The sequence below is a fragment of the Lonchura striata genome, chromosome 26 (assembly GCF_046129695.1).
Source record: "Lonchura striata isolate bLonStr1 chromosome 26, bLonStr1.mat, whole genome shotgun sequence".
Lineage (NCBI taxonomy): Eukaryota > Metazoa > Chordata > Aves > Passeriformes > Estrildidae > Lonchura > Lonchura striata.
The window spans coordinates 7,771,931-7,798,684 of NC_134628.1; the positions used below are offsets into that span (position 1 = coordinate 7,771,931).

Genomic DNA, 26,754 nt, shown 5'->3' on the forward strand with positions numbered 1-26,754 from the left:
CTGGATCAATCAAGAAACTCCTGCTAAGATGTTTCATCTGGAAAAAGTCAGATTTTTACTGTGTGATGCCAGTTTACAGCATAAACACACATACTTCAAGGCAAGTCAACCTTTAAAAATAGCTCTTCCTTGCAAGCAAATCAGAGGCTGTAGAAAAGAAAGCTTTTGCAGAAGGCAAACAACTTTTCAGGACAAGGCCAAAAAGCAGCGAGAAAGGGGAAAATCAAGGTCAGTAAAAGCATCACCAGGAAATGTCACTCTTTTTGTGCTTTTAGGTGGTACTCAGCCCATCGATTTTAGAAAATGGGACAGCAAATGCATCCCTAAAGGAGGGCCCTCCCAAAAATCTCCATTCCTGCAGTTCACCAAGGACACACCACTCTCCCTCCACAGGGCTTAACTCCAAATGCCTCTTTAAAAATATTTACCTTATTTGGCACAGTTCTGGGGAGAAAATAACAAATTTTGGCTTCTATCCTAGATGAAAGTATAAGGCAAGAGCCTGTTAGGTAGGGAAAAAAAGTAGAAATGAGTCTGCTGTGGACTCTGGGGTAAGTCCCTGCCTGGTCCAAGAACCCTACAGCTGCTCCTGGCTCAGAGAAGAAAGAAGGATCACCTTGGCTTTCCAGCACTGCCCAGGAGCAGGGCCTGGGAGGCTGGCAGAGGAGCCAAAGCCACGAGGAGGTACGTGGAGCCAGGTCTGGGAGCACCTTGAGGAACCAGCTTGCTCAGTGTCACCCTTTTCCTCCTGGTTTTCCCTTTCTGCAGGAAGCCAGTGCACATGGAGCGTTAAAAGGCTTTCAGTAAAATCACTAGGCAGCTTCAGGAGTGTGAGGTCTGCCAGGAAAATACCTGATCTGCCAAGTGCATGGATTAAAAAAATAAAGGGAAAAAAGGGGGTGAGCTGCTGAGTCAGCCCTATTGTAGGGGAGGGCTGGAGTACCTGCAACAGAACTGTGGGAAGAGAACTGGAGAAGGAAAGGGCTTGGAGGCAAGTATTGCACTGAGGGGAAAAAATAAGTTAGAAGCAATAATAAAGCTGTGTTTGGGGTTGGGGAATTGGAGCTGTTTGAATTAGGTGAAAAAGCAACAGGCACGGTCTTCAGAGCGCTCCAACGGTGGCCAAACTCTGCCTATCATGTGCAGATCCTTCACTTGTGACTCAAAGTTCTATGATGTAGCAGTCAAAAAAAATAACCAAAACAAAAACAACAAACCCCAAGAAACCCACACAGGAGCTGCAAAACTTTGAACATTCTGATGAGAAGGCAGTTAGTACACTCCACTTTCAAGGGATACCACTAGGGAAAACCCTACAAGCTGCTGGTGCTGCAAGTTTGAGTAGGAACATGTAACACAGGACTGAGTATCAGAAGCCACAAAACATCTCCCATAACAGAGTGTATTAAAGAAAATATATGATTGGCATGGTCTGTTCTGAGACTGAGCTTAGGTGAAAACAAGTGGAAAGGGCTTTGAAATCCGAAGAGAGGAGCTGTACTATGGAAGGATGAGCCACCCCTGACCACTGAGCCTCTCTGTCAGATCCAGAGGGACTTGGCACTGAGGCAGGATGAGGCCCAAGGGTAGTGAGGTGCTGCAAGGCCAAAAAGGCCTGGGAAGAGCATGGAAAAGCTGCAAACACTACTGCATCATCCAAAAAGATCACTCCTGCCTGAAGCAACATTGACATTGTGGTGGCCTGGACACCACAGAGGTGACAATTTCACATAATCCTGGAATGCTTTGGGTTGGAAGGGAACTTAAAGTCCATCCCATTCTCCCCCTGTCCTGGGCAGAGACACCTTCCACTATCCCAGCTTGCTCCAAACCCTATCCAACCTGGCCATGGACACTTCCAGGGATCCAAGGGCAACCACAGCTGCTCTAGGCAATCTGCCTTCACTACAGCTTCTCCTGAATTTTATATTTTCACAGACTGGATTTTCCCCCAGGAAAAAAATTTGTTTTAAGTAGTGAAAAACTGGTCAATGAGCCCAGCACTACAATCCATGACCCCCCTGAGCAGCCAGTGGGTCCCAGAGCAGATCTGAGCACTGCCAATCATGTATTTTGGGGAGGTATGAGAGAATGAAAGTCAGAAGAGGAAGAAGGAAGAAGGCCTGCACATCATCATGCTTACTGTCACCATGCAGAAGCATAATTAAAATATCAAATAAAATCAAAAGGTCTTTCATGCAAGAGCATGCAAAAACAAGGGCAGCAGCAGAAGAGGAAGAAGTTCAGTGCAGATACAGAAGTTTTAGCAAATGCAACTCAAAAAAAGCTTCAAGTTCATACAAACCTCCAACATTAAATTGCTATGCCTGATATAAATGTTTTCACCATCTAGCCTCTTTGATCTCTTCTGTGAAAATGAAAGAAAAGGGGAAAACAAAACAAAACAAAAAAAAAAGCACAAAAAATTAAAATGTTGGTCTTGTGCGATCAATAAATCAGCAAATTAAAAAGTTAACTCAGCGTTGGGAGTGCAGCGCTGTGGCAGCATGGAGTGGAAATTCCGCTGGGAATGGGGGTCTGGTTCATGGCGAGTGGGAGATGCAATGAGTCCTTTAAAGAGACAGCTCCCAGGGGGCCTTGGCTCTGGCCACAAAGAGACAGCTCCTGGTTTTCTGTGGAAGCAGAGTCACCACACCATATTCCTGAGAGATGCAGGCCCACCCCCAAGTTTGAGGCCGCACTGGGGACTTTTACGAGGTCCCAATGTGCACAGCAACTGCACTGTAACCACTTTCCCATCTTGGATGCTTCCCTATTACTTAATCAATACCAAAGAAGCTTTCTCCTGATTTTTGTTTTGCATTTCTGGCAATGCAGGCTACGTTTAGTTTCTAGCTAAATTTGTTACAGAGAAGAAATTTCATAAATCAAAATACGTGTTCCTTCTGAAAATTCAACATGCATAATTTCAGCAATGAGGTGGTCTATGGGACAAAAGGCTATTAATTTTCAAATCAAGTATTTGATAGTTTAAAAGAAAATCAATACCCCAGCCCAAAACCCATGAAGAAATTGGAGCACTGTCTTTTTAAACAGGTTACAGATGCATGAATGACATGGCAAATTTGGCCAGTGAAAGCGTAAAATGGCTAACCTTCCTCATTCTTATCAGCTCTTCCTCTTTTTCTGCAGGCTGCTGGTGTTGGGCAGTGATAAAAAAAAAAAGAAAAAAAGAGTTGTTGGTTCATATAACTATGTTGAACCTTGGAAAAAAAAAAGTGTGAGCAACCTAAACTGAATTATTAGCACAAACCTGGGGCTGGGCACCATTCATGGTGGGGACTGTGATCTCAGTGTGTGTTTTCCTCACCTACATTTAAGAAATAAATTGGCAAAAACATTTCTTGTTAGTAGATTTGTTTTAAGAAACCATTTAGTTTCTGAAAACAGCTGCATAAAGTTGGTTTTGAAGTGCTGGGGGAACAGGCAAAAACCAACATGCAGCCCTGGGCAGGGGTTAATAACATGGCAGCTCCCCAGCACTTTGTTAGTCAACAGCATGTTAAATAATTCCTCCAGCTTGAGAATTATTTGTATTTGAAACCAGTGCTTCTGAAGAAGGGCTTCCCACTTGCATTAGCTTGGTTAGGCAATGTTTTCAAATGGCATTGGCAGCTGGATCTCCCAGTAAAAATACAAACAAAGCAACATGCTCAAATTAACACACACCTTCTCAAAACCAGAAATTATTGGTTGTATCACAGGTACTATGGTGGAGGAGGCAGTAAGAAGAGACATAGCTACAAAACCAAGCCTAACATCACAAAATAGGTTCTTTCCTATTCCTAATAAGTTCTTTCCTGTCCATGAGTAGAAAGCCAAGATTGTCTTAACACTCTAAAGGAAGTATTTTAGGGAAACTAGATTGACAAATACTCTGAAGGCAAAAGCATCAGTGGGTGTTAGAAGAAGTGATGCAGCTCCATTGGAGAAAAGTAAATTTAGTACGTTCAAATCCATATTTTCCTCCCACAACTATATTTAAAGAAGAAAAAAATCTAATGTTTAAGCATTTAGGAAAAAAACCTGTAATAAGTAGGATGGGAGAAGTAAAATTCCCACATTCTCAGTGTAACATAATTGGGGGGAGCAGCTGGGCAGGAATAGCGGGGCAGGATCTTTGTGCTCGAATTCCCACCCCACACTGCCAGTCTGAAGTTCTCTTCAGCAGTTTCATTTAAAAATTACTGTTCATGCAGGCCATGGAATTTTTTGAAGCAACTGCTCTTTCTTCACCTCCATCTCCAAACCTTAATTAATAGGGATCTTCCCTGGAGATGCTCACAAGACTGACTTGTGTGATATGTTTAGAATTATGTGGTTCCAGAAATGCTGAGAACAGCTAAATTTTGGAGTAATGTGAAAACTGTGTCTCAAGGCAAACACTTCTGTTGCACCACTGTAAGGTTTCAATAAGTCAGTAATATCTGCTGAATATTATGGACACCGTAATATCAGCAATAATTTTGCACATTATTTTGACTTATTAGAACAGCACACAAGTATCAACCCCAGCAAAGAACTCACACATTTATATAAAAATCAAATAACCATTAAAAGTACAGAATATAAACAATAAACTCCCCAAGGTCTCACCAGTGCCATTTTCAAGTTTCAAGTTTTAAACTAACTGAAGTTTTAGTCCAGTTTGCAGGCACTGTATTACCAGCTCTCCCAGCAAAGGCCTATCATGCTGAAAAACATTCTGGCACTGGGCTGCAGACCAGATCCATTATCACTGATTTCACTGCAATTCCCTCCTGCTGTCATACCAGGAATCAGGGTGCACAGTCTGGCCATGGGTGAGCTCTGAACTCTAGCTCCATGATCACGTGCAACTCTTGCCAGTGTTTTTTACCATCTATCAGCAGGCTGCACTTGCTTTGACTACAACCACCAATACTCAAACTGCCCTGGAGTTCCTTCTTCCACCTGGAACATCACAGCTGGGATTTCCCTGGCACCCAGACCCCTGTGCCTGTTCCCACCCAACACTGAGGGATGAGGGATAAACCCCCCATCTCCCAGGACAGAGCTGCTGCTTTGGGGTGACTTTCTTGAGCAATGCTCCAGCCCAGCTCTTCCCAAGAGACTGCTCTGACCTACCTTTGAGGCATCCACTGGGTCCTCATGTTTCTCCAGTGGATATTCTTCACGTCTCCCATCAGATTTTGCTGTTTCCTTCCCTACTTTAGATGTGGCCATGTCCTTCACGTTGGACTTAGCTGGGGCTGGCTCTGCAGGGTGGCTCTGAGCAATAGCTGGGGCTGAAGTGGGCCGGGGACTCCGCTCTGGGGTTATCACAGCCACTGCTGAGGATGGGAGACAGACAGGGACACAGTTCAGAGCAGGTGACTTTTCAAAGGACTGTGCAAAGTCTTTCCAAATTACAGTGCTGTCATTTAAAAAGAAATGGAGAAGGAGGAGGAGGACAAATAAATGGGAAAAGAAATAAAGATGTTGAGCAAAGCAGCTTGTGCATTTAGTACAGGAGAGTTGAGATTATTTTCTTTATGGCCTAAAATAAAATCAAATAAAACCCCATAGCAGATGGTTTACAAAAGCAAGCTTGCACTCTGCAGAGAAGCCACACCAGAAAGGCAAATCTATTTTTGACATTGTGCCATGAATTTTTGGGTCCTTCACACACAACTGACACGGACTTCCTTCCAATGCAACTAGAAAAGACACAACGTGAGGAGTTCTGTACTCATGGGCATCTCCTCATGCAGAAACATATGGCTTCTGGAAGAAAAACACGCTTTCACCCCCCCCCCCCCCCCAAAAAATAATCAATAAGCATTGCTCTAGCAAACTTCTCAGCAACTTCCCGGTGGGTTTCAAGGCAGGTGGGGCTGTATGTCTGAGCTGGATATCTTCAAGGCAGCACAGCAGGAAGATACCCATCACCTCCAGGCCAGTGACAGTGCAGAAATGAACAGCATGCTGCCAAAAATCATCTTTTCAGAGGATGACAGTTGTAAATATAAGCACTGGGTGAACACAAAATCAACTGCCTACTCTTTTCCTTCAGCTCCTGATTTGCCAGGTAGTTGCCCAAACCCAAGGAAATAGTCAAGCCAAAGCTGTGTGACAAAGCAAGCCCAAATTCATTTCCTGTGTGCACCTAGGTATATAATAAGCTATTTGGTCCTCCTGATGTTGGTTTTTAGGGATGTTTCACTAAAAGATACCCTGTCACATAAAAGAATACCTTTGACATGGTCTCACATTCCCAAAATCACAGTTTGCAGCAGGACCATACTGTGTATCATATTCCAGCCAACATGAGGTCACTCATAGAAAATTTGCTGTTAAAATAAAAATTGTAATTTCAAGCAACTCCTCAGTAAGAAATCCTGTTGTACTGAAAAGGTAACAACATCTCATCGGTGTCTTAATAAAACATAGAGAGAATAAGGTATCCATGTGGCCAAAAATGTACAAGGTGGAGGCAAAAAAAGAATTTTTTTAAATTTCTGAATTTCCAGAGATTGGAATGACACTTTCAAGACAAACTCCTAGACATCACATCCTGCTGTAAACAATCTTAAAACCCACCCAACCACTGCCAGCTCCACCCTCTCCCTGCTCCTCGGCACAGCAGTTCATTTCTGTGACCCAGACACTGTGTTATCCTCTTCAAAGGACAGTAAGTGTGGTGTCCAAGTGTATTCATGTCACAGAAGCAGTGACAGCTGCTGGGAAGGTTGTACAGAGGTGAGATGGCAGGGACGGCTGGGATGAGGAGGATGCTGGGAGTGCAAAGCTGTCACTGAGGTGGTACCTGACTCCTTCGGCAGCGGCTCTAGCTCTCTCACCACCATCGTTTTGTCTCCCTCCTCCTCCTCCTCTTCAATTGGGCTTATCTCAATACTGCCAAGATCACGTTTGGCTAAAAAAGTTATGGATGTGTTAAAATGCCACCTTAAAGAGGAAGCAGCAAAGGAAATATTGCCATCAGTAAATCTGCAGGGCCATCTCTCTTCCTGCTCTCCCAGAGTATCAAGACATACAGGAAAAATGGTAACAGACACCAAGCTTCTCCTGTGCCATCCAACAATGAGTTCTGGGCTGCCAGAACTGTATTTTAGTTACATTTTCATGATTAACTGCCTTTGGCTATTTTGACATATGATTTAAAGACAGTAAAAAGCACTGAGATATAAAGCATAGGTTGGAATGGGGTGATTTTTAAGGTCTCTTGCAACCCAAACCATTCCAGAATTCTATGACCGATCACCATCACCATGACCATCACCTCACCAACAGTCCCTACTGGGAGCAGAAAAGTCAGGATGAGGGAAAGTGCAGAGATGGATGAGAAGAGGCAGCTACAATGGGAGAGCCCTGGATGTGCTCAGGTCTGACACCAGCTGATGTCTGATCTGCTGCCACACATCCCATGGAATACAGAATCTGCTGAGGTGGAAGACACCCACAGGGATCATCAAGTACAATTCCTGGTCCTGCACAGAACATCTCAACAATCCCACCCAGTGCCTGAAAGCATTGTCCAAATGCTCCTGGAGCTCTGGCAGCCTTGGGGCCATGACCATTCTCCAGTGGTTTTCATAGCAACCAAGGAAACATGTGATGTTCCCAGTTACCTCCCTCTATGGCTTCAATCTCCTCTTCCTGCAACAAATAACCAACTCTACTTTTAGTTATGATTAATATGGATCTGTCTGCAGCAGCGATGTTGCTCTGACATCCTTCCCCAGCTAGGCAAATAGCAGTTCCCTAGTGAAGAAATAAAGTGGAATATAGCTGACCTCTAGCAGTCCCAGATCTCATAACCTGATTTCCAGGCACTGTACACTCCTGCAGCTCAGGGGAACAAACTTCACAAGAAGGGACAGTATGGAAGCAGCTCCAAGAGGCCACTGCACACTCACTTCCACACACAGCCAGGGCATGGCACCCCCTCACTGCACCCAGAGCACACCTGAAAAGCAGCACACAGCAAAGCCAGGAGTGATTTTAGTGCCAACAAACACCACTACAACCAGTGTAACCTGTCCTACAGCACTGCATCACCTCACCCCAGTAACAACAGCACAGGAGCCACTGCCACCAAACACCACTGCAGCTGTACCTGACCGCGGCTGCACCAGCTCCACTGACTTTGGCTTGACAACAGGAACCTTAACGACCTCTACCTCTTCCTCCTCCTCTTCCTCCTCTGCAATGGGTTTCATTTCAAAAGTTTCAAGAGTGTGTTTGGCTAAAAAGAGGTTTGCAGGTGTTAATGGGGGTTGGGGACCCACACAAACACACAATGATCACCACAGCAAGAAATGAGGAGACCCTTCTCAGTAGCTGGGAACAGCAAGGAAGTTTGCAGGCAGCTCAATAGTCATTTTCCACAATGGAACTGTGTGTCAGTCCTTTTAGTGCTGTCAGACCCAGCAGTGTATTGGATGAGTGGAGGAAAGATAAGACTTATGGGCTCCTTGCCCAGGAAAGGAGATGTGGCACACAGGAACAGTTCTTGAGTGTGGAACTAGAAAGGGCTCTGCCTGCTAAGTCTGGAGGTACGCAGGTGCTGGCTGGCAAAATCCAGGAAAAACACATCCAGTCAAAAAAGTTATCAGAAACCTAGCAGCATTAATTAAATATACTTGAGTGATCAACTTCAAATCTGCCCTGGTGTCTTAAATTCCCCACCTTCTGCTTTTACAGCATTGGCCTTTCCCCACCAGGAGATGCTGATTAGTGAGGATTCAAGGAATGCCCATGGAGAGGAAGTTTGTCACACTTCATGAAAACTTGATCTATATCCTAGAAAAGCAGTCATGCAGTCAAAAGCAGTAATGCAGTCAAAAAATTCTGGGTGGTAGGAGAATACCCAAAGCATTTGCATGTGAATTATCTCCAACCCTAACACACCACAGGTGGTCACTATCCAAGTGATGAAGACTGCAAATATTTGCAACACTGCTGCTGTGATAACATTTATGAGTACTCAAATGTGCTGTTGTACCTACACACCTCTTAAGGGCATTGATATTTATTAAAAATACCTATTCTAAGAGAAATATAAGCTCCACAGAGCAAAATGGGTAGCATTTCTCAAACATGAAAAAAAACCCAACCCAAAATCGCAAGGAGGTTCTGGGATGAAGAATTTCAGAAACTTCATGAGAAGTTTCACGATCAAAACTTGAAAACTTTTAAGTTTTCAAATCCATAAATACAAAACTACCCACATTTAACAAGAGTTCTCAAGTGCCACCACATCCTAATCTTTTCCCCACCTCCCCACAAGAATTGCAATCTAATGAGGTGTAAGATGGAAATTTAAGGAGTCTTCCAGAGCTGGGCTGTGTCTCCTCTCACTGGGAAACTCTTCTTGCAAAGAAATGAAGAGAGAAAGCCACCAGATTTGGTGAAAATTGGAAATTGTCAGGAACGAGCATGTAGAGAGGATAGGAAAGGCATTGCAGAGAGTTTTAGACACCACCACAGCTATACCTGGCTTCTCTCGGATCTGATCCACAGGTTTTGGTTCAGGAACCTCAACCACCACCACCTCCTTCTGCTTCTCCTCCTCTATGGCTCTGAACTCAACCTTTTGAGTCGCACGTTTAGCTGAAGAAACGGGCACATGTTAACGACCACCCACATGACAAAGGCGCAGATGTCTAGGGGGCAGGAGTGTCACATTCCCAGGCTGCTCTTCTCCCAGCTCTGACATCCAGGTGTAGCACTGCAGCTGCAATTTCTCTACTCAACTGGAGTCATAATGACATGGTCAACAGGCAACCAGCAGCACTGGTTCCCTTGCTGCTGTGCACTGTGCCTGAGGAATTGCACATGCCCAGACTCCAAAGCTGGAATTTGGCTTTGCTGCTTTATGGAGTTTGAACCATCCCTCCCCTCCAGCTCCACGACATAAAACCCAGGCTCAGGAGATCACTGAGCCCAGAAGCAGGGACAGCCTAGCTGCTTCTGGCCATGGGATGCTGAACAGCCCTGGTCCCCCCAGGCTGCAGCACAAACTGAGGGATCAAAGCAACACGGTCCTTGCTCCATCAGCCAGGTGCCTGTGGTGCACAGGGATGCCCCTCTTTCCTTGGATCTTAATACCCTGTGATACAGATGACATGGACCAAACTTAGGCACTCCTTTTTCCATGCCTCACCTCCTCTGCTGCTATCAATTTCTTTCTAAAATCTCAAAGATAAGCCTATCTCAACTCCAACCTGAGCATCGCTTTAAGAGACAATGAAAAAGTTTTTATCATGGCAAAAATTTCCTCCTCACATAAAACTACAGAATTCAAGAAGTCACATTAAACAAAACAAACAGAGAGGCTTAATTTCTGATTTTCCAAAGGAAAATGCTTTGAGATCAAATGAAGAAATATTTTTACAAGTAGAACTTAGCCATAAGCCTTCAGCACCTACCTAAATTCTTTTCATCAGTCAGCTCTGCTGGGACCACCCTTGGTTTGCATTTTTGTATTGTGTCTGGCTGAGATGGAGCTCATTTACCCATAACAGCCTTCACAGTGCTGTGATATTGAGATAAGGATAAAAACTGGGAGAGGTATTGGGCAAAAGTACTGAGCAATATTAGAGAGCAGAATGATCACGGGGAACTCTTGTTGTAATTGTGGTGAAGGGAAAAGGGGTGGATTAGGTGCAAATCATCCACTTTTATTCTGTGTTGGGGGAATTTTTGGTTTGGTTGGGTGGTTTTGTTGATGTGAATGAAGGTTGTGTGATGAATCAGAATTTTCTGAGTTGGAAGGGACCCACAAGGATCATCAAGTCCAACTCAGAATCAGAGAATCGCAGAATACTCTGAGTTGGAAGGGATCCATGAGGAGCATAGTCTAACTCTTAAGTAAATGGCCAATATGGAGAACAAACCCATTCCTGTGGTGTTATCAGCACCCTGCTCTAACCAACTGAGCACCAATTCAGTCTCACTACAGGCACATAATTCCTAAACATGTAAGGGGCAGGAACAAGGTCTTGTACGACACTGACATGTTACACCTGCATTTTGGTACAGCAGGGAATCCAGATGTTCCTTAAGGAGTACTTCAGCATCCTGGTGACTCCAGAAGGGAGAGAGAAGACGCAGCAGGGACTGACTCACCTCCATCGAGGCTCCTGGACACTCTCTTGCTGGCTGTGCGCTCGAACTGGGGCGCGGGCCGGTCGATCAGGGCGCTCGCCTGCCGCGTCTGCGCCTGCGTCCGGCCACTGTAGCGGAATTTGGAGCCCAGCGCCAGGAACCTGCTTTTCGGGATGGCCTCAGTGGAAGTCAGCCTGAAAGACACACACATTTAAAAATCATACCTCCAAAGCCAGGAAGGGGCATGTGAAGAAGAATTACAATAGAAATAAAAAGGACCCTCTTTCATCTACTTGGCCAAGGAAATGCACATACTGATGATGCCTCACATCTACATGACCCAAAAATCATGGGTCTTACAAAGCAGAACTTGCTTAAAAATTTTCTGCAAAATAAACAGCTACCGTCCCTGAAACCATTTCTCTCCCATTGTTCCAAAAAGCTAAGGAGCAATGTTCATTTTCAATATTTAAATTCAAGCACTAAGTTACTCAGAGTGAGGCTACTGTTCAGAAAACCCACCTGAAGAAGGTGTGATGTTCAACACATACTTTCCAGAGCTTCTTTGCTGCCCGATAACTTGGTAGCTTGAACCCAATTGTACTTTCATACTGTTCTTGCTGTGGAAAGCATAAGTTATTTACGTATAGCAGGAAATATATGTGGTAGGAGCCCAGTCCCCAGCCCACTACCCTGGTCTGCTGTGGCACAAACTGCTGAACTTGCCTTACAATGTGCAGCAGGACCTCAGGTCAGAAGAAAGAGAGGGCCTGGCCACTAGCCCAGGCATCCCTCAGGATGCACAGGGATTTGCAGAGCAACAGGCCGTAGATTTATCCCCCCTGTCATACTGCCCAGCTGTGGGCTGACCTCCCTGCAAGGCTGGGTCATGAAAGCAGGAGAAGGAGGAAGAAGAGGAAAGAGGCAGATCCCCTTTGTAGCCTCTCTCCCTGATGTAACCATGCTGCTCCAGGGATTTCCCCATTCATGAGAGGCAGCACCAATGCATCCATTCCCTGCTTCTTGCACTTAGGTGAAAAGCTGATTCTAATTTTTAATTATTTTCTTTGAATGCAAGCAAGACAAAGAGCAACTGTCTTGCCCCGTTTCCAAAAAATGAGTTGGTTCTGCCCCAGTTTCATCTGTCAACCTCCCAGGCCTTTCCCTGGATGTTGGGAATACCCGGTGATGCCAGGAGGTGGTGCTGGATGACACGTTGTTACACTGTCAGCAGCTGGCTTGGAGCCCCAGCTGGGGTCAGACACCCCGATGTCCAACGTTTCTGCAGAGAAGAGCCTGACCCCACCCTGCTCCGTTCCAGGGACACATACAGCGACCATCCCAAAGAAACAGAGGATGACAGGAGCCCACAGGAGCCAGTCGTACCTCCCCTGGCCGAATCTTTATGAAGAAGCTGCTGCGTTTGTAGGAAATCTTCAGGACTTTGGGCCATGGGAAGCGATTGATTCTCAGTTTATCTTTGTAAACAAGAAGTCCACTGGAACAGACTCCCAGAGTGATATCCACTCCTTCCAAGTCCTGGGAATGCAGATGAGGATTTAAGCAGTGTCAGCTTTATGAGCTTCATGTCAACAGCTGCCTTCTAAATTATCCCTCTGGTCTTCCCATAAATCCATCTCCTCACCACCCAGATTCCAGCTCCCAGCTCCAAGGCCACTCTTCTTTCACCTTTTTCCTGACAACCTCCTCCCTCCTCCTTATCTCTCCTGTTCTGATGGTTGCCCAAAGGGCTCATCAAGAGCCCTTCCTGCATTTCCTGGAGCACAGAGGCTCATGTGGCAGGGAATATATATTTATTCTAAATTACTCAGAGCAAAGACCTGTCTATACAAGGAGCTTTGGAAAGTTTCCTGTGACATATAAATAATAAGCAACCACAATCACTTCTCTTGCAGGAATGCCTGAGGTATTCCTGTTATATGTCTGTATTTCAATACTTCTCTTTCCAAAGGAGCTTCCCAAAACAGGTAAACTTGCTCCTGCAAGGGAAGGATAAGCAAATTACAAAATCCACAGGTAGGTGCACACATGCTGGGCTCTCACTTTGGCTTGGTGAAGGTCGACTCCATACATAGATAGCTTTTTTGCATTCTCCAGAAATTCCAGGTCTGCTTGGGCTGGAGTCATGGATCTGCAGAAAAAAAAGGTATTGGTATTCTAAAAACTGTTGCTTTTAAGAGGAGACAGATCAGACTTAATGAAATTCATTAGATTTTCTTTTGCTTTCAACACAAACAAATCTGTGACCAGATAATGAATTATGAAATCACTCTTACTGCCCAATTTTGTGCTTTGAGACATCCCAATAACACGGCTGCACTTTATTCCTGTGAAGTTGTAAAGGCACTAGAGAAGGAAGTGAGAAAAAGCAGTGAGGGGACAAAACTTGATTCAGCAGAAGAAACCCAACTGAGCAAGAGGTGATAGGTCCTATTCCTTCCAGACTGGCTGCCTCGAGACCTCCCCAAACCCAGCTATTGTTCTCCAACCAAACACACAGACAGCTGAAACCACTCAGCAGAGATTCCAGCCAGGGAACCAGATGAATGAGGGCTTTCTGGGAACAGATGGTGCCCTGTCTGCAGGAGGGGCACAATTTAACAAAGACATCCTGATAACAGAGGCCATTATCAACGTTATTGAAGTGTCCCTGTTAGTACATTTCTGGTGTATGAGGTACAATAACAGCTCTGCTGGGAGAGGATTCAGCTGCATACATTTCATTTTCTACCCTCCTTTGATGTCTTCCTTACTGAACGCTCACATACATCTTGTGAGTGATGTAAACAGAGGTTTGAGCGGTGGGAGACAGGGCGAAGTCCACTATAAGGACAATCTTGTAGGAAAGCCCCAGGATCAGTCACTATATTGATATGTGCCTTGTGCTTTGCAAATACAGTAGCAAGAGCCAGAGCATGGTTTAGCAGAGATTTCCCTGGAAATGTCCATAGAACATATGGATGTTAAACCTGGGGACATAGTTTAGTGCTGGGCTTGGCAGTGCTGGGTAATGGCTGAACTCAATGGTCTTCAAGGTCTTTTATAATCTAAACAATTCCATGATTCTATCATTCCCACTGAAAACCCTCTGAAGTTTAATGTTCACAAAATATAGACTAGAAATTAAATGGGGATGTGTTGTTTTCTCCTGCACATGCAGACAGATTAAATATAACTACATCTCATACATTAAAGTCTCCTTCTGATGAGGGCATGAATAATTCAGCACTGTGATCCACTACTTCTAGCACAGCAAACGGCCTTTGACTCCAAGTCATGAAGCTTGTCAGAGGTCCAGTACTTATTTTCCCTCATTTCCTCTTCTCTCAGTGTAAATGGAAGGGAATAAATTTAAAATATTGATTTGAAGGCTTGAGTGAGGTGTTGAGTGGTCACAGTCACAGCCCACATCCACCCTTCCCAATGTGCTCCAGTTTTTTGCTCCCATCTGCCTGTCAGAAAGTCTTGTCTTTGCTCCATCTTTTCCTTTCTAGGAAGATATGTCCAAAACAGAATGAGGACAAAGTTTATCCTTGAATCTGATACCAGGGAGAGTTGCAGGAGTTGTTCAACCCTACCTGAACCAGACACACCTGCCCAGGTCATGGCTGCACTAGGAAACACTTAACTGCAGGTTTCTAATTCCTGGATCACCTGGAGTCCTCCCACAATGTTACTCACTAAATATGGTAGAAGAATGTCCCAAACAGGCTGTAGGCTATAGTGTGTAAACAGAGAAACTAGATCAAACTACAATCCAAAATTACATAAATCCCAAAGAAATATATTTTTAAAAGGCAAAGGGTGAGGTTAAAACAAGTAAATTTTACATTTGCACATGAACCAAACCCCACTTTTTCATGACTATTCTGCGGAGAAAAAAAACACTTGTTACTAAATAATTGCAAGACTTCCCATTTGCTTTATAAAAACATAATTTCTTCTTCATGCAGGAAAAAATAGTTCCTGCTTCTAGAAATATTTTGTCCAAAGTATTAGATTTTTTGTTAAAAGTTAATGTTCACAGAGTCATCATAAAATCACAGAATGGTCTGCATTGGGAGAGCCCTCAAAGATCATCTCATTCCAACCCTTGCCATAAGCAAGGACATCTTCCACTATCCCAGGTTGCTCCCTGCTCCATCCAGCATAGCCTTAAACACTTCCAGCAATAGGACATCCACAGGTTTTCTGTATCTCACAGAGGTAGGGAAAACACCAGAAAATCCCATTACTGCCCCTATTTTGTGCTGCTGTGCACGAACAAGTCCTCCAGCCACCGCACCTTACCTATATGTTTTATGAAGCTCCACAACCTTTTCTTCAAGCTCTTTTGTCTGGTTTGGGGCCAGTTTGAATTCACTGATGTAATCTGGGCCATGGAGATCAGGATCATAGTCTCCCAACTCTGACTGGACCGTGTAGGAACCCAGCAGAGCCAAGGTGGCAAAGGAGCAGGGAAGCCGCCCTGTAAGGATGTCCTGTCTAAGCTGCAGACAGAGGTAATACCTGAGGGCAGAAAGGAAAATACTTATTCACAGAGAACAGAGAGAAATTTATTAACTTGAGGATCAGTCTCTTTTTTTATGCCACTGATGAATATATGACAATGCTTGTTTCCAATTTTTACTCATTTCCAAGGTAAACAGCGTGGAGGACTGAGGGATTCAAGGTCACCTCCACTCTGCAAAGGGAGTAAAGGACACTATGACCAGAAAATCTTGGCTTTAGGTAAGAATTTACTTTTCTATATGAACATACATATGGCAGAATTATAAATGACATTGCTTTACACATGGACTTTAGTGGAGTGTGGGAGAATCCTCACATCCACTAAAAGCAAACCAAACCCTCTCCAAATGGTGAAGGCATCTGATCTCCTTCCTGAAGGGAAATATGAAACATTTCTATTCCATATCCAAGAGAACATGGCAGTAGGATCCCCAGGTAACTCACCTGGTGATGTCCTCTGTTAGCTGGGCAGGATCTGGTGGATAAAACTTGACATTGAAGGTAAAATCCCAGGGGCCTCCTGCAATAAGAGAGAACTTGAGAGAAATAAACACACTGGGACAGCTTTGTGATGACCAGTTGATATAAAAAAGAGCTAAGAATAGCCAATCTGATCTCAGAATTTAGCAGATGCAACACTGATTTGATACTGCTTGCTCTCACAGCTGGCTGCAGCTTAACACCTGTGTAAGCATAAGATGTGATTTCATTTACAGCAGGTAAGAAAAGCAGGAGGAAAAAAAGCAAGTCAGGGAAAATCACCTGGATTAACCACAACTTGTGGCAAAAATTAAATTAATTGCTAAGAAGCTCAATGACTGACATGTTTTTTCATTGACTGAAAATGGATTCATCAAGATAGGTCAGGCATAGACTATAAATTAATTAATTAGTTGGTTGACCAATTGAATAGATTGGTTTACTGCTTAACCCAAATTTCAAAGTTCAAGGAAGGCTGTGCTAAATCATTCCTCAGATGAATGCACTGGGATTAGCTGCTCAGACACAGCTTAAATTTAGCCCAACACAAGCATCAACCTCTGGATGAAGACAAAAAGCACTAGGATAGGAAGAGCTTTTCAAGTCCAGACCTAATTGCTTAAATACTCCTTGTTTCAAACCTTGTATAGCACCATTACAGGCATGAACTAAGTCAGAATTCACATAAACACACATAGAATTGGCATGATATGTGGTATGGACAGCCCAGATAACACAGCTGAAGAGGTAGCTCTCTCTTTTCCTTGAAAAGAATCCCATTTCCCAGTAGAAGTTAGTCCGGAGTGATTTCCATAGTTACATCTCCCCCTGCTGTGCCTTTTAACACTAGTTCAAAATAAGATTTATTTCAGAAAGAGAAGATCTACCCCTGCACTTAACTCACTCAGAGGTTTATTCCAATCTCACAAAGGCAACAGGGGGAATGGAGAATTCCTGAATTTACTTCTTATGCAATGCCATAACGGATTAAACACAAGGCACGTTGTTTCCATCACACACAGTTCAAAACAAGTGATTCCAAGGTGACAATGAAGGGAGCAGAGGTTACCTAAAACCACCACACTGGTGTCCACATATTTGCATGTACATGCAAAATACCTTCACTTGAAGTAAAATCAAGTAATTTAACCCATCCCCATAGGAACAGAATTCACAGCAGGCTGCTGGTCATTACATTCACTGGATGAATTTTATGGATGGAGCAGCTCCTGCCCTTCACATGCACCCTGCTACTGATTCCAAGAGAAGATGGCAAGACCAGGAGCTTTCCCTACTCCACAGCCTCGCACTGCCCCCCAAAGCTGCATTTGATGACACACTTTGTCCTCGGCCTCCCACCAAAAGGATCCAAAAACCAGTAATTTCCTTCCCAAGACTTCTAAAGCAGTCAGACTTACTCCCAAGAGAAAACAAAAGCCTCTAAAACATATTTAATTTTGACACTGCCCTCATCTTGAACTTATTCAGTGCTAGCAGACCTTAAAACACAACTTGAGAGAACATCTGACATTTGAGCTGATACTTCTAAAGCCATTTATCATTCCAGTGCCCCTATTTGGAGCCCAAAACAGCCTCACAGTCCATAAACCTTGTTCCAGCATAAAATTCTGCCTGGGGTCTCGCAATCTCCTTTGGGATTTCAGTGGCTCCCACTGACACCCATTTTCCCATCCTCCAGCAAGAAGTACATCCCCATTTCAGCACTGCACTGACAGTGTGGCTTTCCTTCAGGCAAACACAAGTCAAGCTGTTTTGCCAAGGAAATTACATTTTTTTTCTAAATTTACATTAAGAAGATCTTAAGAAGGCCACAAAGAATGCACAGACTGCTTGAACTTGTGTTGATCCCTGCCAGACACCCTCACTTGACCTCTCCCCATTCCTGGGCCCCCTGGATGGCTCACCGGAGCCACACTGGGAGAAACCACACCCCACTACAAATGATAAATTACATCTACTTACCATGAACCTGTTTTTTTATTTCTTTGGCAGGATCCAGCCATGTCTGTAAGAGGATAAAAACATTCACAGTTTACCAGACATTCCAGAAACACCACAGAAAGCTGAAAATTGCTAAAAATACAGGAAGAAAAAGAAAGGAAAATATTTGACACAAAGGCAACCATGGAAACTGACAAGATGGTGCATTCTTCACTACTTTCACTCCAGGCTGTGGTCTCCGTGGGTGTATTTCCAACCATTCACCTACCAGGGACTCACAAGGGAGGCAGGAGTAACAAGAGGGAAAAAAAACCAAAAAAGCAGATTATTTGGGGCTGCAAGAACAGAGTAACAGGTATGGCCACAGCCACATCCAGCTATCAGGGGTACTTGTACAACACCTTTTTTATTCTCCAGAACCCTTAAAAATAGGTAAATAGGACAGATACATTAATTTTAAGAACCCCTGTATATCCTTACTTACCCTATTCAGATCAAAGATCACCACGACTTTCTATTATTAGCTATAGTTTTCATTGACCTAATTGCTGAAATACAAATAAAAACATCCAATTCCTGAGTAAGGCTGGAATTTTTTAGAGGAGTGTGACATAAACTTCATGTCTTTTATCTATGATTCAAGTATTATCTCTGCTACAAATTTAGAAATAGATCCTTTTTTCCTCCTCCTCTGTAATTTGGGGTTTTGCAGGATGGTGGTGCAATTTAAGCCTCAAAACACAATTCCCGTTTTTTCCATGGTCTAAGCCTTTCCATTTTCAGGAGTCAGGGCCTGTCCTGCTGCAGGTGCTGGCACTGGGCTAGCAACCCTCCTGCAGAGGTTACATTTAAACACCTCTTCATTTTCACCAGGTCTGAATAGGATTTGGACATCCAGGTCTCCTGAGGTGAAGGAATTAACTCATTGAATCCCCCAAGCTAATCCCTCCTGACCAGAAGGACACGTAACTTCATGGCAGGGATACAGTAATACTTACATTTAATCTCCTTTTTTTATATGCCTACTCTAATATATAAAAGTGGGGATACAAAATCCATTTGAAAGGAAGATTTGCTGCCTTTTTAAGGCCACAGCTTGGAGCACAGCATCTCCATGGCTAAACTGGTGCCACAACTGCTCGTTACTGGGGTGAGCCCAGGGTGCAGTCATGCATCCCACCCCGCCTGATCCAGCCAACAATGATGGGAACAGCAATTAACAGCACTTTTATCCCACTGGGTCATGAATCAGTGGCAGACAAGCCTCCCTTTCAGGGCAATGAGCTCCTTGCTGCTCCATGGTGCCCAGCTGATCCAGCCACTGTCACAACCTCCTAATCCCACTGTCACCCTCTGCTATGCCCATGTGGGTAATTACTGATCCTCAGAAAGTTTATTCCCTGAATATCAAGGTGGAAAATGTCACATACAACCCTTCCCTATCCAGGAATATACACGTATATCTCCGCCTGCTCTACACAACTGCAGGTGAGGTGCAATAGCCCAATCCTTGGATCCCATTAACACCATTTTACCTGTGAATCAGTAACTCTGGGGAAGGTCTTGTTGGAAGTTACAGCATGAGAGCTTCAGATTTCGAAGTTCAATGAAACATAACCAGAAAGATTTAAAAAAAAGTAATGGTGTTTTCACCCATCAGAGCAAACCAAACCAGCTTTCTCCACAATGGAGCTGAACAACCTCATCTGCCCCAGCTTCCAGCTCTGGGACACAGATCTGACAAAACAATCAGTTTTCACTCCCTACAGTTAAAAAGCTGCACAACCTCTCAGCCCTTGTTGGTTAGGGGGAGAAGGTACATGCTTCTGCTTCCAGAAGAATCAATGCCAAAAGCCTAGACATGAGAAGAGCAAGTCCGAGGGTCCGGGAGACCACAGAATCATACAGGAAAAGTCCTCTAATCAAATCCAATCATTACTCCAGCACTGCCAAGTTTTAGCACTATGCAGTATCTGCAAGTGCCACATCTATAAGCTTTTTGATCCAGGGACATTCCACCACTTCCCAGGGTGGCCTGCGCCAAGGGCTTGACAACCCCTTCTGGGAAGGAAATTTTCCTAATATCCAAATGCAGCAGTGAGCTGCCCACAGCACACACAGAAGCTGAGCTGCTCCAGCTACAATCTTTTTGCTCTTGATTTGATCTAAAAGTACACCTACCCCTCCCTCTGCAAAACACTCTCTGATTTAAAAAAATCCTCTGATATAAAAAATATCCAGGTTATATACATGGAAACACATTTCACATCCAAGAAAACTGGAAGACACCAGAGACCGTAAAACAAAGTAGGAGTTCTGCCTTGTCCCAAATAGTGTTATTTTTGGTTGTTATTTTGCTTCTGTATAAAACAATATAAAGTATTTAATGACAAACATCTCTCAGTCAGTAACCTGGCCACAGAGGATTGTTGTGAAGCAGAGGAAGAATCAGAATATGGACCAACATAACTGGTGTAAAGCACACAGAATTGGGCTCTTAATTTCAATTACCTCACTTTTGGCTTTATGAAATAGACTTGAGTAATTGTTGAGTTAGAGGATAACCAAGGTCTCAAAAGATAAGACACTGCTTGAGTCAAATCAAAGACAGACCTTAAACTGAAACCGTGAGTAGAAGCTTTGGTACAGAGTCACATCTGTTCTTCTGCAGGGCAACGGCTCAACTCCAAATGCTCTGGACAGCTCCAAACAAACCTTCCCAATGCTGACACCAGTGCCAGGGTAGCCTGACTCCTTCAGCTCTATAACTTAATGACATCATTTTGCAGTAGACGAATAGAATTACTTTTCTCCAGGTAAAGACCCAAGTTCACTAGGATTCATTCTATGATTCACATAGCTTTTTGATGAAAATCCACACTCCTGTAGTAATTAATTCACCATTTCTTCCTGTGTCATGACCTGCAATCCATACTAAGGGAGGACACCAAAACAAGTTTGCAGAGAAGCTTCTGCCCCACTTCCTGCCCTGGGGAAATGATGCAGAAAGAGCTGAATCCCCTTGGGACCAGCAGCTGCTTACCCTGGAGGTTGGCGTGTCCCATGTGGCCAAACCAAAGTAGTCTTCTTCCAGCAGATTGAGGTGGTCACAGACTTTTTTAAGTAGATCCTGTCCCTTGGAGTGTTTCTGCAAACAGACAAATAAATCCTGTAGGACAAGGCTGGGTTTTGCCGGTCTTTGTTCACAGGAGACGGGAAGAAGAGAATAGGATCAAACTGCATTGTGTACTATCAGTAAGGCAACCAGACATAAAAATTCCATGGAGGCAACAAGAAACACAGTAGGTCTCTCTCTTCCCACCAGCTCCATGTCTGAAAATCCCCCAAAGCTGAACTTTCCAACACAGCTTAATAGACATTAAAGATCTGTACAAGTTTTCCCTCCCAAGGTACATCTACAGTGCTGGTATCTCCCAGATTCAGGTGCGGATCAAGAGATGAAATTGCTGCTACAACCTATTCATTTCAGGGCCAACCTGCCTTTTCTTACGTTCAGAAAAAAAACAAAGCCCATTATTTCCATGGCCTTTCTATCACCCTGCTCTGCTGATGACAACCAGCTTCTCCCATCTCCTTTACGTGCCCAAAGCTGCTCAGCACACAGCTTCCTACCTCCAGAAACGCACTTTGCGCATTCCTATTTCCTCTTTTTCTCTTCCCCAAATCCTGCAGAAGTGAACTGGCCAAGGAGCAGACATCCTTTTAGTCCAAAAGCATGAAGGAAAACATCCCTGAGGCATAAAACTATGGCAACCAGAAGCAGCTCATTCCATTGCTAGAAGAAGGTGCAGTTCCAGTGACGCAAAATCAGCTTCACTAAAGCCTGCAGCTTTCCTGTCAGGTATCTCTGCATGGTAAACTGCTCCAAGACCCCTACCTTGTTTTATTCCTTGGCTTTATTTCAGCCTTTCAGCTGTCAGGTCCTTTGTCCACACATTGTGACTCTATAGGTAACATAATGTATGTGTTAACCTGACTATTCTCAAGGAATTGGCACTAATATTGGAACGAAAAAGCTTCCAGGGCTGTCAGTCGGAAAGGATGCCTGAAAACACTAATTCTCCTTGAATAAAGACATTTGTGCTGCTCTTTGCCTACACCTTTGCAATTCCTTCCCAATTAAATCTTAATAAACGCTCAAACCACCAGAGCAGAATTACACTGGCACTGTGTAAAAGCCAAGGATGCTTCTCAAGTTAAGAATTTCACTGATACGGTGGCTGGCCCCCCTAACCCTCTGCAATGTCCATCACAACACTCTGGACCTACAGAGAGACATTTCTCATGTCCTGCTCAAGTCAGACTCTCACCAACTTTCCATGGCTCTCCCTCCAACAGTGTCCATGATGGTATCCAAAGGCATCACTGCAGCAAACTAAGGCACAAAGCCACAGCAAGCTGTCACTGGGATTTGGGGAAGAGGTTCCCTGGGGCTACACACAGTCTCCCTGGCCAAGGGGAAGATGATGAGATGATGGGGGCAGTGATGCTCTGAGCTGATCCCAGGCAGTACCAGCAGCACCACCATTACACAAACACTCAGCACTGACCTACTTGCCCAGGATCACCCAAGGTGATTGTTTCCACAAGGAGCCCTGTGCCCACATATCCTCTCCTGGCCCACTTACCAGCAGAACTGAGGGAAAACAAGCTGGTGGAAGTACGTTCCAATAATAAGTACCAGATTATTATTATTCCAGACAAGTATTTTGATATTAAAATAGGGATTTCTGCTTGCTTTTTATTGCCCTGACAGCATCACAGCCCTATGAGAGAATACACAAAATAAAGGAGGAAAAAAGCTCTCAAACGAAGAGGGTTACAGTGTTCTAAGTCAACATAATTTTAAATTGTTTACTGGAAATATATTCAACTGCAGGCTAAACACAGTGTCTTTTTCTTTACATCCAAGCACCAGGAGCTAAGTGAACCAGCAGCCTGAGAGGTAAAGGTACCCTGGGGGACTAGAAAAGCACAAATCCATTTTATACAACACATTTTATTCAAAGTCAAGTAGGCAAAAGTTATTTAGACAATTGCAACCTACCCCAAAAACTCTGGGATGCAAATAAGAAATCATGAAGAACAAGTAATATAAAGTTTGGGTTTGTTTTAAACTTCTCCCACCTTTATAAAGTAAGGCACCCTGGAATTGTAGAACAATAAAGATTCCTAGTACCCAGGGGTTTTTACAACACAGTAAATAAGTTGTTATAGCTTACAGCAGGCTTGTTCTGCAGTAAAACCTGTCATGTAATTCCCTGGCAGCACATTAGTCTCCTATAAAATTGTGTTTGTGGTGATTTTTCAAGAGAAGCAGAAGGGAGAGGGAAGAGAGAAACAGAACCAAACTCCCAAAGTACTTACATCCATAGAACACTCAAAAATGGTGTCATCCAGCAAGACAACTTTGCAGAACATGCTTCTGTGTCTTTTCACTACTTTTTGGGCAGCTTTCAAATCCTTGTCTGCTCTCGTCTCCAGAGACTCTGGCTTCAGTTCTGGCTTGGCACCCTCTTCCTTTGCTTCCCCTTCTTCCCTGTCCTCGAGTTCTCTTCTCTCTGGCTCCTGGTCGTCCCTCCTCTCCTCTTGAGCAGGCTGAAACCCCAGATTTAGAGGTGTCAAACAAACAAACAAAGCATCACATGGAACAAGCACTGCAGGGCTGGGATCTCACTCAGAATTCATTATCCCAATTTAACCTGTAACCCAGGATCCACAGCAGCAACTGGGGTGACCAAGGGAATGGTATTAATTTTTAAAACTCTTCCAAGTATTTTCAAGTTTTCATTTTGTAAATGATGTAATAAAAAATAAGTAAGGGTTGATTAGACAAATCAGGGCAATCAGATTACATCATGCATTCATGGTGTTAGTGACAGCATCTTCTGGACTCGGGAGGTTTTTCCCTCCCAGGCAGAACCCCCAGTGCTCCCACTGCCACTGGTATAGCTGTTGTTCCAGCGCACTGGCTTTTGGCATGGCAAGGGAGAATTATTTTAAACTGACAGAGGCCAGATGGACTATTGGGAAGAAATTCTTCCTATGAGGGTGAAGAGGCTCTGGCACAGGTTGCCCAGAGAAGCTGTGGCTGCCCCTGGATCCCTGGCAGTGTCCAAGACCAGGCTGCATAGTACTTGGAGCACCCTGGGATAGTGGAAGGTGTCCCTGCCCATGGCAGGGGATGGTTTGACAAGGGCTTTAAGGTCCCTGCCAACCAAACCATTGTGGGATTTTATGGTAGCAGTGGCACTAAAAGGAGAGTCAGGGCTGAGGCTTCACAGCCATTGGGGCTGACCGAGCAGCCCTCTGCCACCAAAAGGGGAAGGCAGCCTCCACACCACCATCCTCTTTGCCTATAGAAGGCACTTGCAAGCCAGTTTAATCCACTCAAATAGCAGAAAGATATGCAGTTTGGGGACAAGAGGAGGGAGGAAGCTGTTTATTTTCTTTTTTTCTCTGCCACTTCAGCAGGTTAAACGAGTTCACGGCAGACTGTGATGATGCTGGAAGGGGCTGGATGCAGCAGGAGCAAAGAGCTGCAGCAGAGGAAGAGCAAAACCTTGTCTGTTCAGCCCATCACATCTCATGAAATCACACCCAGGCACAAGTGCACAGAGGTATTTAAATAATGTCCAAAAGCTGCTGACTTCTGTTCCAGCAGAACTGGGACAACTGGGAGCAGGGAATCAGTCAAAGCTCCTAATGCCCATCGGTCAGCATTTATCAAACTGCAGCACCTCACAAATGCTTTCATTGCAGAAATATCTGCCGAGTGTCACAGTTCAGAAAGGCACTGACAGTGATCTAAAATGAGAACTAAAAAAGACACAAATGTGTCATCTAAAATGAATGATCCATGAAGAAAGGTTGGGGTGCAAAATCACATGGGCTCAGGACCAGCAAATGAGAGATAAATAGAGAGACCATGTTGCTCCAAGATGCATGCAACCTGGCCTTAAACACTTCCAAGAACAAATTCCTCTTGAAAATACAATTTCTGGGCTGAAATTGCCTGAAGATCTCCACCTCTTCCCCATCCTGCTAATCCCAACCCTCAGAGGTATAAAACATGAGCAGAGATCACCCCATGGTCTTCACAGACTCAGAAATTTGGGAAAAGAAAGGAAAAGCTGTTACCTACTACCCTCTCTACAACTTTGTAATATTAAGGAGGTGGATTTACAATTATTGCCGACTGGCAATGCTTGTATTTGTAAAGTATTGCTCCAAAACAGCATTTGTGGGTATCTGGAACCACTGTGAACTTAAGGCAATGGGTAAGAAATCCAGATTCCTGGCTTCAGGAATACACACAGGTTGGTTGGGATGTAAGAAATTCCCAACTGAGGAGAAGGAATACCCACCTTTTTCCACTTCAGGTTCAAGTAATAGTAGAGCTGTAACTACCCAAGAAGGAAGAGAGGGCACCAGCACCATCAATAACCATCCACAGCTTAGTCAATGTCCCCTGAGGTGTCTCTGCCTCAATTTCTACTTTAGATTTTTAAACTTTAAATTTTGCATGAAAAATTACCCTGGCCGGAAAGAACAGACATCTGACACATCCCAGGAGCTGGGTTCAGTACATGTACCATGCAGAAATCTGTCTACATGATGCATAAGCAGAAAATATTTATATTTGGCAGGCTCAGCACTAGCCCAGACACAGCAGATGACCAAGTCCTAAAATGCCGTGCTTGTGCTCCTTGAAGTTGAAGAAACCCATTCCCAAATCCAAATACTCTTGCAATGTCCACCTTGGGCCACTGATTTGCCTTGATCCTGCTCACACCAAGGACATCCTGACGATCAGCCCTGGTTTTGGACTCAATGAATGTGAACCCTCTGTGTTCTGAAGTGACATCCCAAGCCTCCGCAGAGCAATGATTCAGCACGGGGCATTTTAAATTATGTGTGTGTGACCCTAACTTCCAGAACAGGTACTTTGCAGGTGTGATGCAGGGATGCAAGAGTGGGGAGTACACAATGAAACACAGGGAGCTAACAAAAGCGTTTTTGGCATCTCATAACCTTTTCTGGTCAAACTCACCAGCCTGGGATATGAAGTTGTTATAGGTCTGGCTGCAAAGACACATTTTAATGCAGCAGGGAGCATGCTCCATGGAATAGCATGTTTTACCTGTGTTTCTGCACTGCTCAAGGAATGGAGATCCAGAGACGGGTCAGTTTTAAGCTCGGGCTCAGGAGCTGCAATCGGGGCTTTCACCAGGATATCTTCATCAGGGCTGGCTCCTAATCCTGCATTTTTCTGGTCACCTTCTGCCTCTTTAGGAGCATCAGTGTCTTTGTCCTCTTCAGCTACCTGAGACTTGGGCCTCCTGAGGAAGGAGGAAAAGAGGCGGGAGAGACCTCTGCCCTCAGAAGTGCGACGCTCTTTCTTGCCCTGCTCCTCGTGTGTGGGGGTGTCTCCGTTGGAGGCCTTCTGCCTCTGGGGCTGCCTCTCTGGTGTTGGCTGAGCCTCTTCCTCCAGGGAAGCCTCTTGCTTCTTTGTTTCAGCAGCTCCTTCCTCCTCCTTGGCTTGATGCTGTTCCGAGTTGTCAGCGTTGGCTGCTGGGCTCTTTTCTGTTGTCATGATGATGCTGTATGAGAGGAGCAAAAGGGCTCAATCAAGAGGTTTCCAAT

At 44.4% G+C, this 26,754-nt stretch overlaps 1 protein-coding gene across 15 annotated transcripts in view; it reads right to left on the reverse strand.

Moving 5' to 3' along the window:
- EPB41 (erythrocyte membrane protein band 4.1) overlaps nucleotides 1-26,754 on the reverse strand; it is a 94,022-nt gene that overhangs the window by 24,269 nt on the left and 42,999 nt on the right. For 8 of the 15 annotated variants that reach the window (XM_077788492.1, XM_077788493.1, XM_077788495.1 and 5 more), the window contains exons 2-17: nucleotides 26,252-26,711; nucleotides 23,476-23,706; nucleotides 21,131-21,235; nucleotides 18,109-18,151; nucleotides 16,090-16,165; nucleotides 15,424-15,642; nucleotides 13,177-13,264; nucleotides 12,499-12,651; nucleotides 11,635-11,732; nucleotides 11,134-11,306; nucleotides 9,499-9,615; nucleotides 8,120-8,248; nucleotides 5,128-5,333; nucleotides 3,275-3,331; nucleotides 3,116-3,157; nucleotides 2,306-2,368 (exon numbers count right to left, since the gene is read on the reverse strand). In XM_077788492.1, the coding sequence (XP_077644618.1) occupies nucleotides 2,306-2,368; nucleotides 3,116-3,157; nucleotides 3,275-3,331; nucleotides 5,128-5,333; nucleotides 8,120-8,248; nucleotides 9,499-9,615; nucleotides 11,134-11,306; nucleotides 11,635-11,732; nucleotides 12,499-12,651; nucleotides 13,177-13,264; nucleotides 15,424-15,642; nucleotides 16,090-16,165; nucleotides 18,109-18,151; nucleotides 21,131-21,235; nucleotides 23,476-23,706; nucleotides 26,252-26,704 (2,253 nt within the window). In that variant the 5' untranslated portion in view covers nucleotides 26,705-26,711. Of the gene's footprint in view, nucleotides 1-2,305; nucleotides 2,369-3,115; nucleotides 3,158-3,274; nucleotides 3,332-5,127; nucleotides 5,334-6,808; nucleotides 6,917-8,119; nucleotides 8,249-9,498; nucleotides 9,616-11,133; nucleotides 11,307-11,634; nucleotides 11,733-12,498; nucleotides 12,652-13,176; nucleotides 13,265-15,423; nucleotides 15,643-16,089; nucleotides 16,166-18,108; nucleotides 18,152-21,130; nucleotides 21,236-23,475; nucleotides 23,707-26,251; nucleotides 26,712-26,754 lie in introns of all 15 variants that reach the window. The other 7 variants (XM_077788498.1, XM_077788503.1, XM_077788504.1 and 4 more) reach the window with 6 other exon arrangements.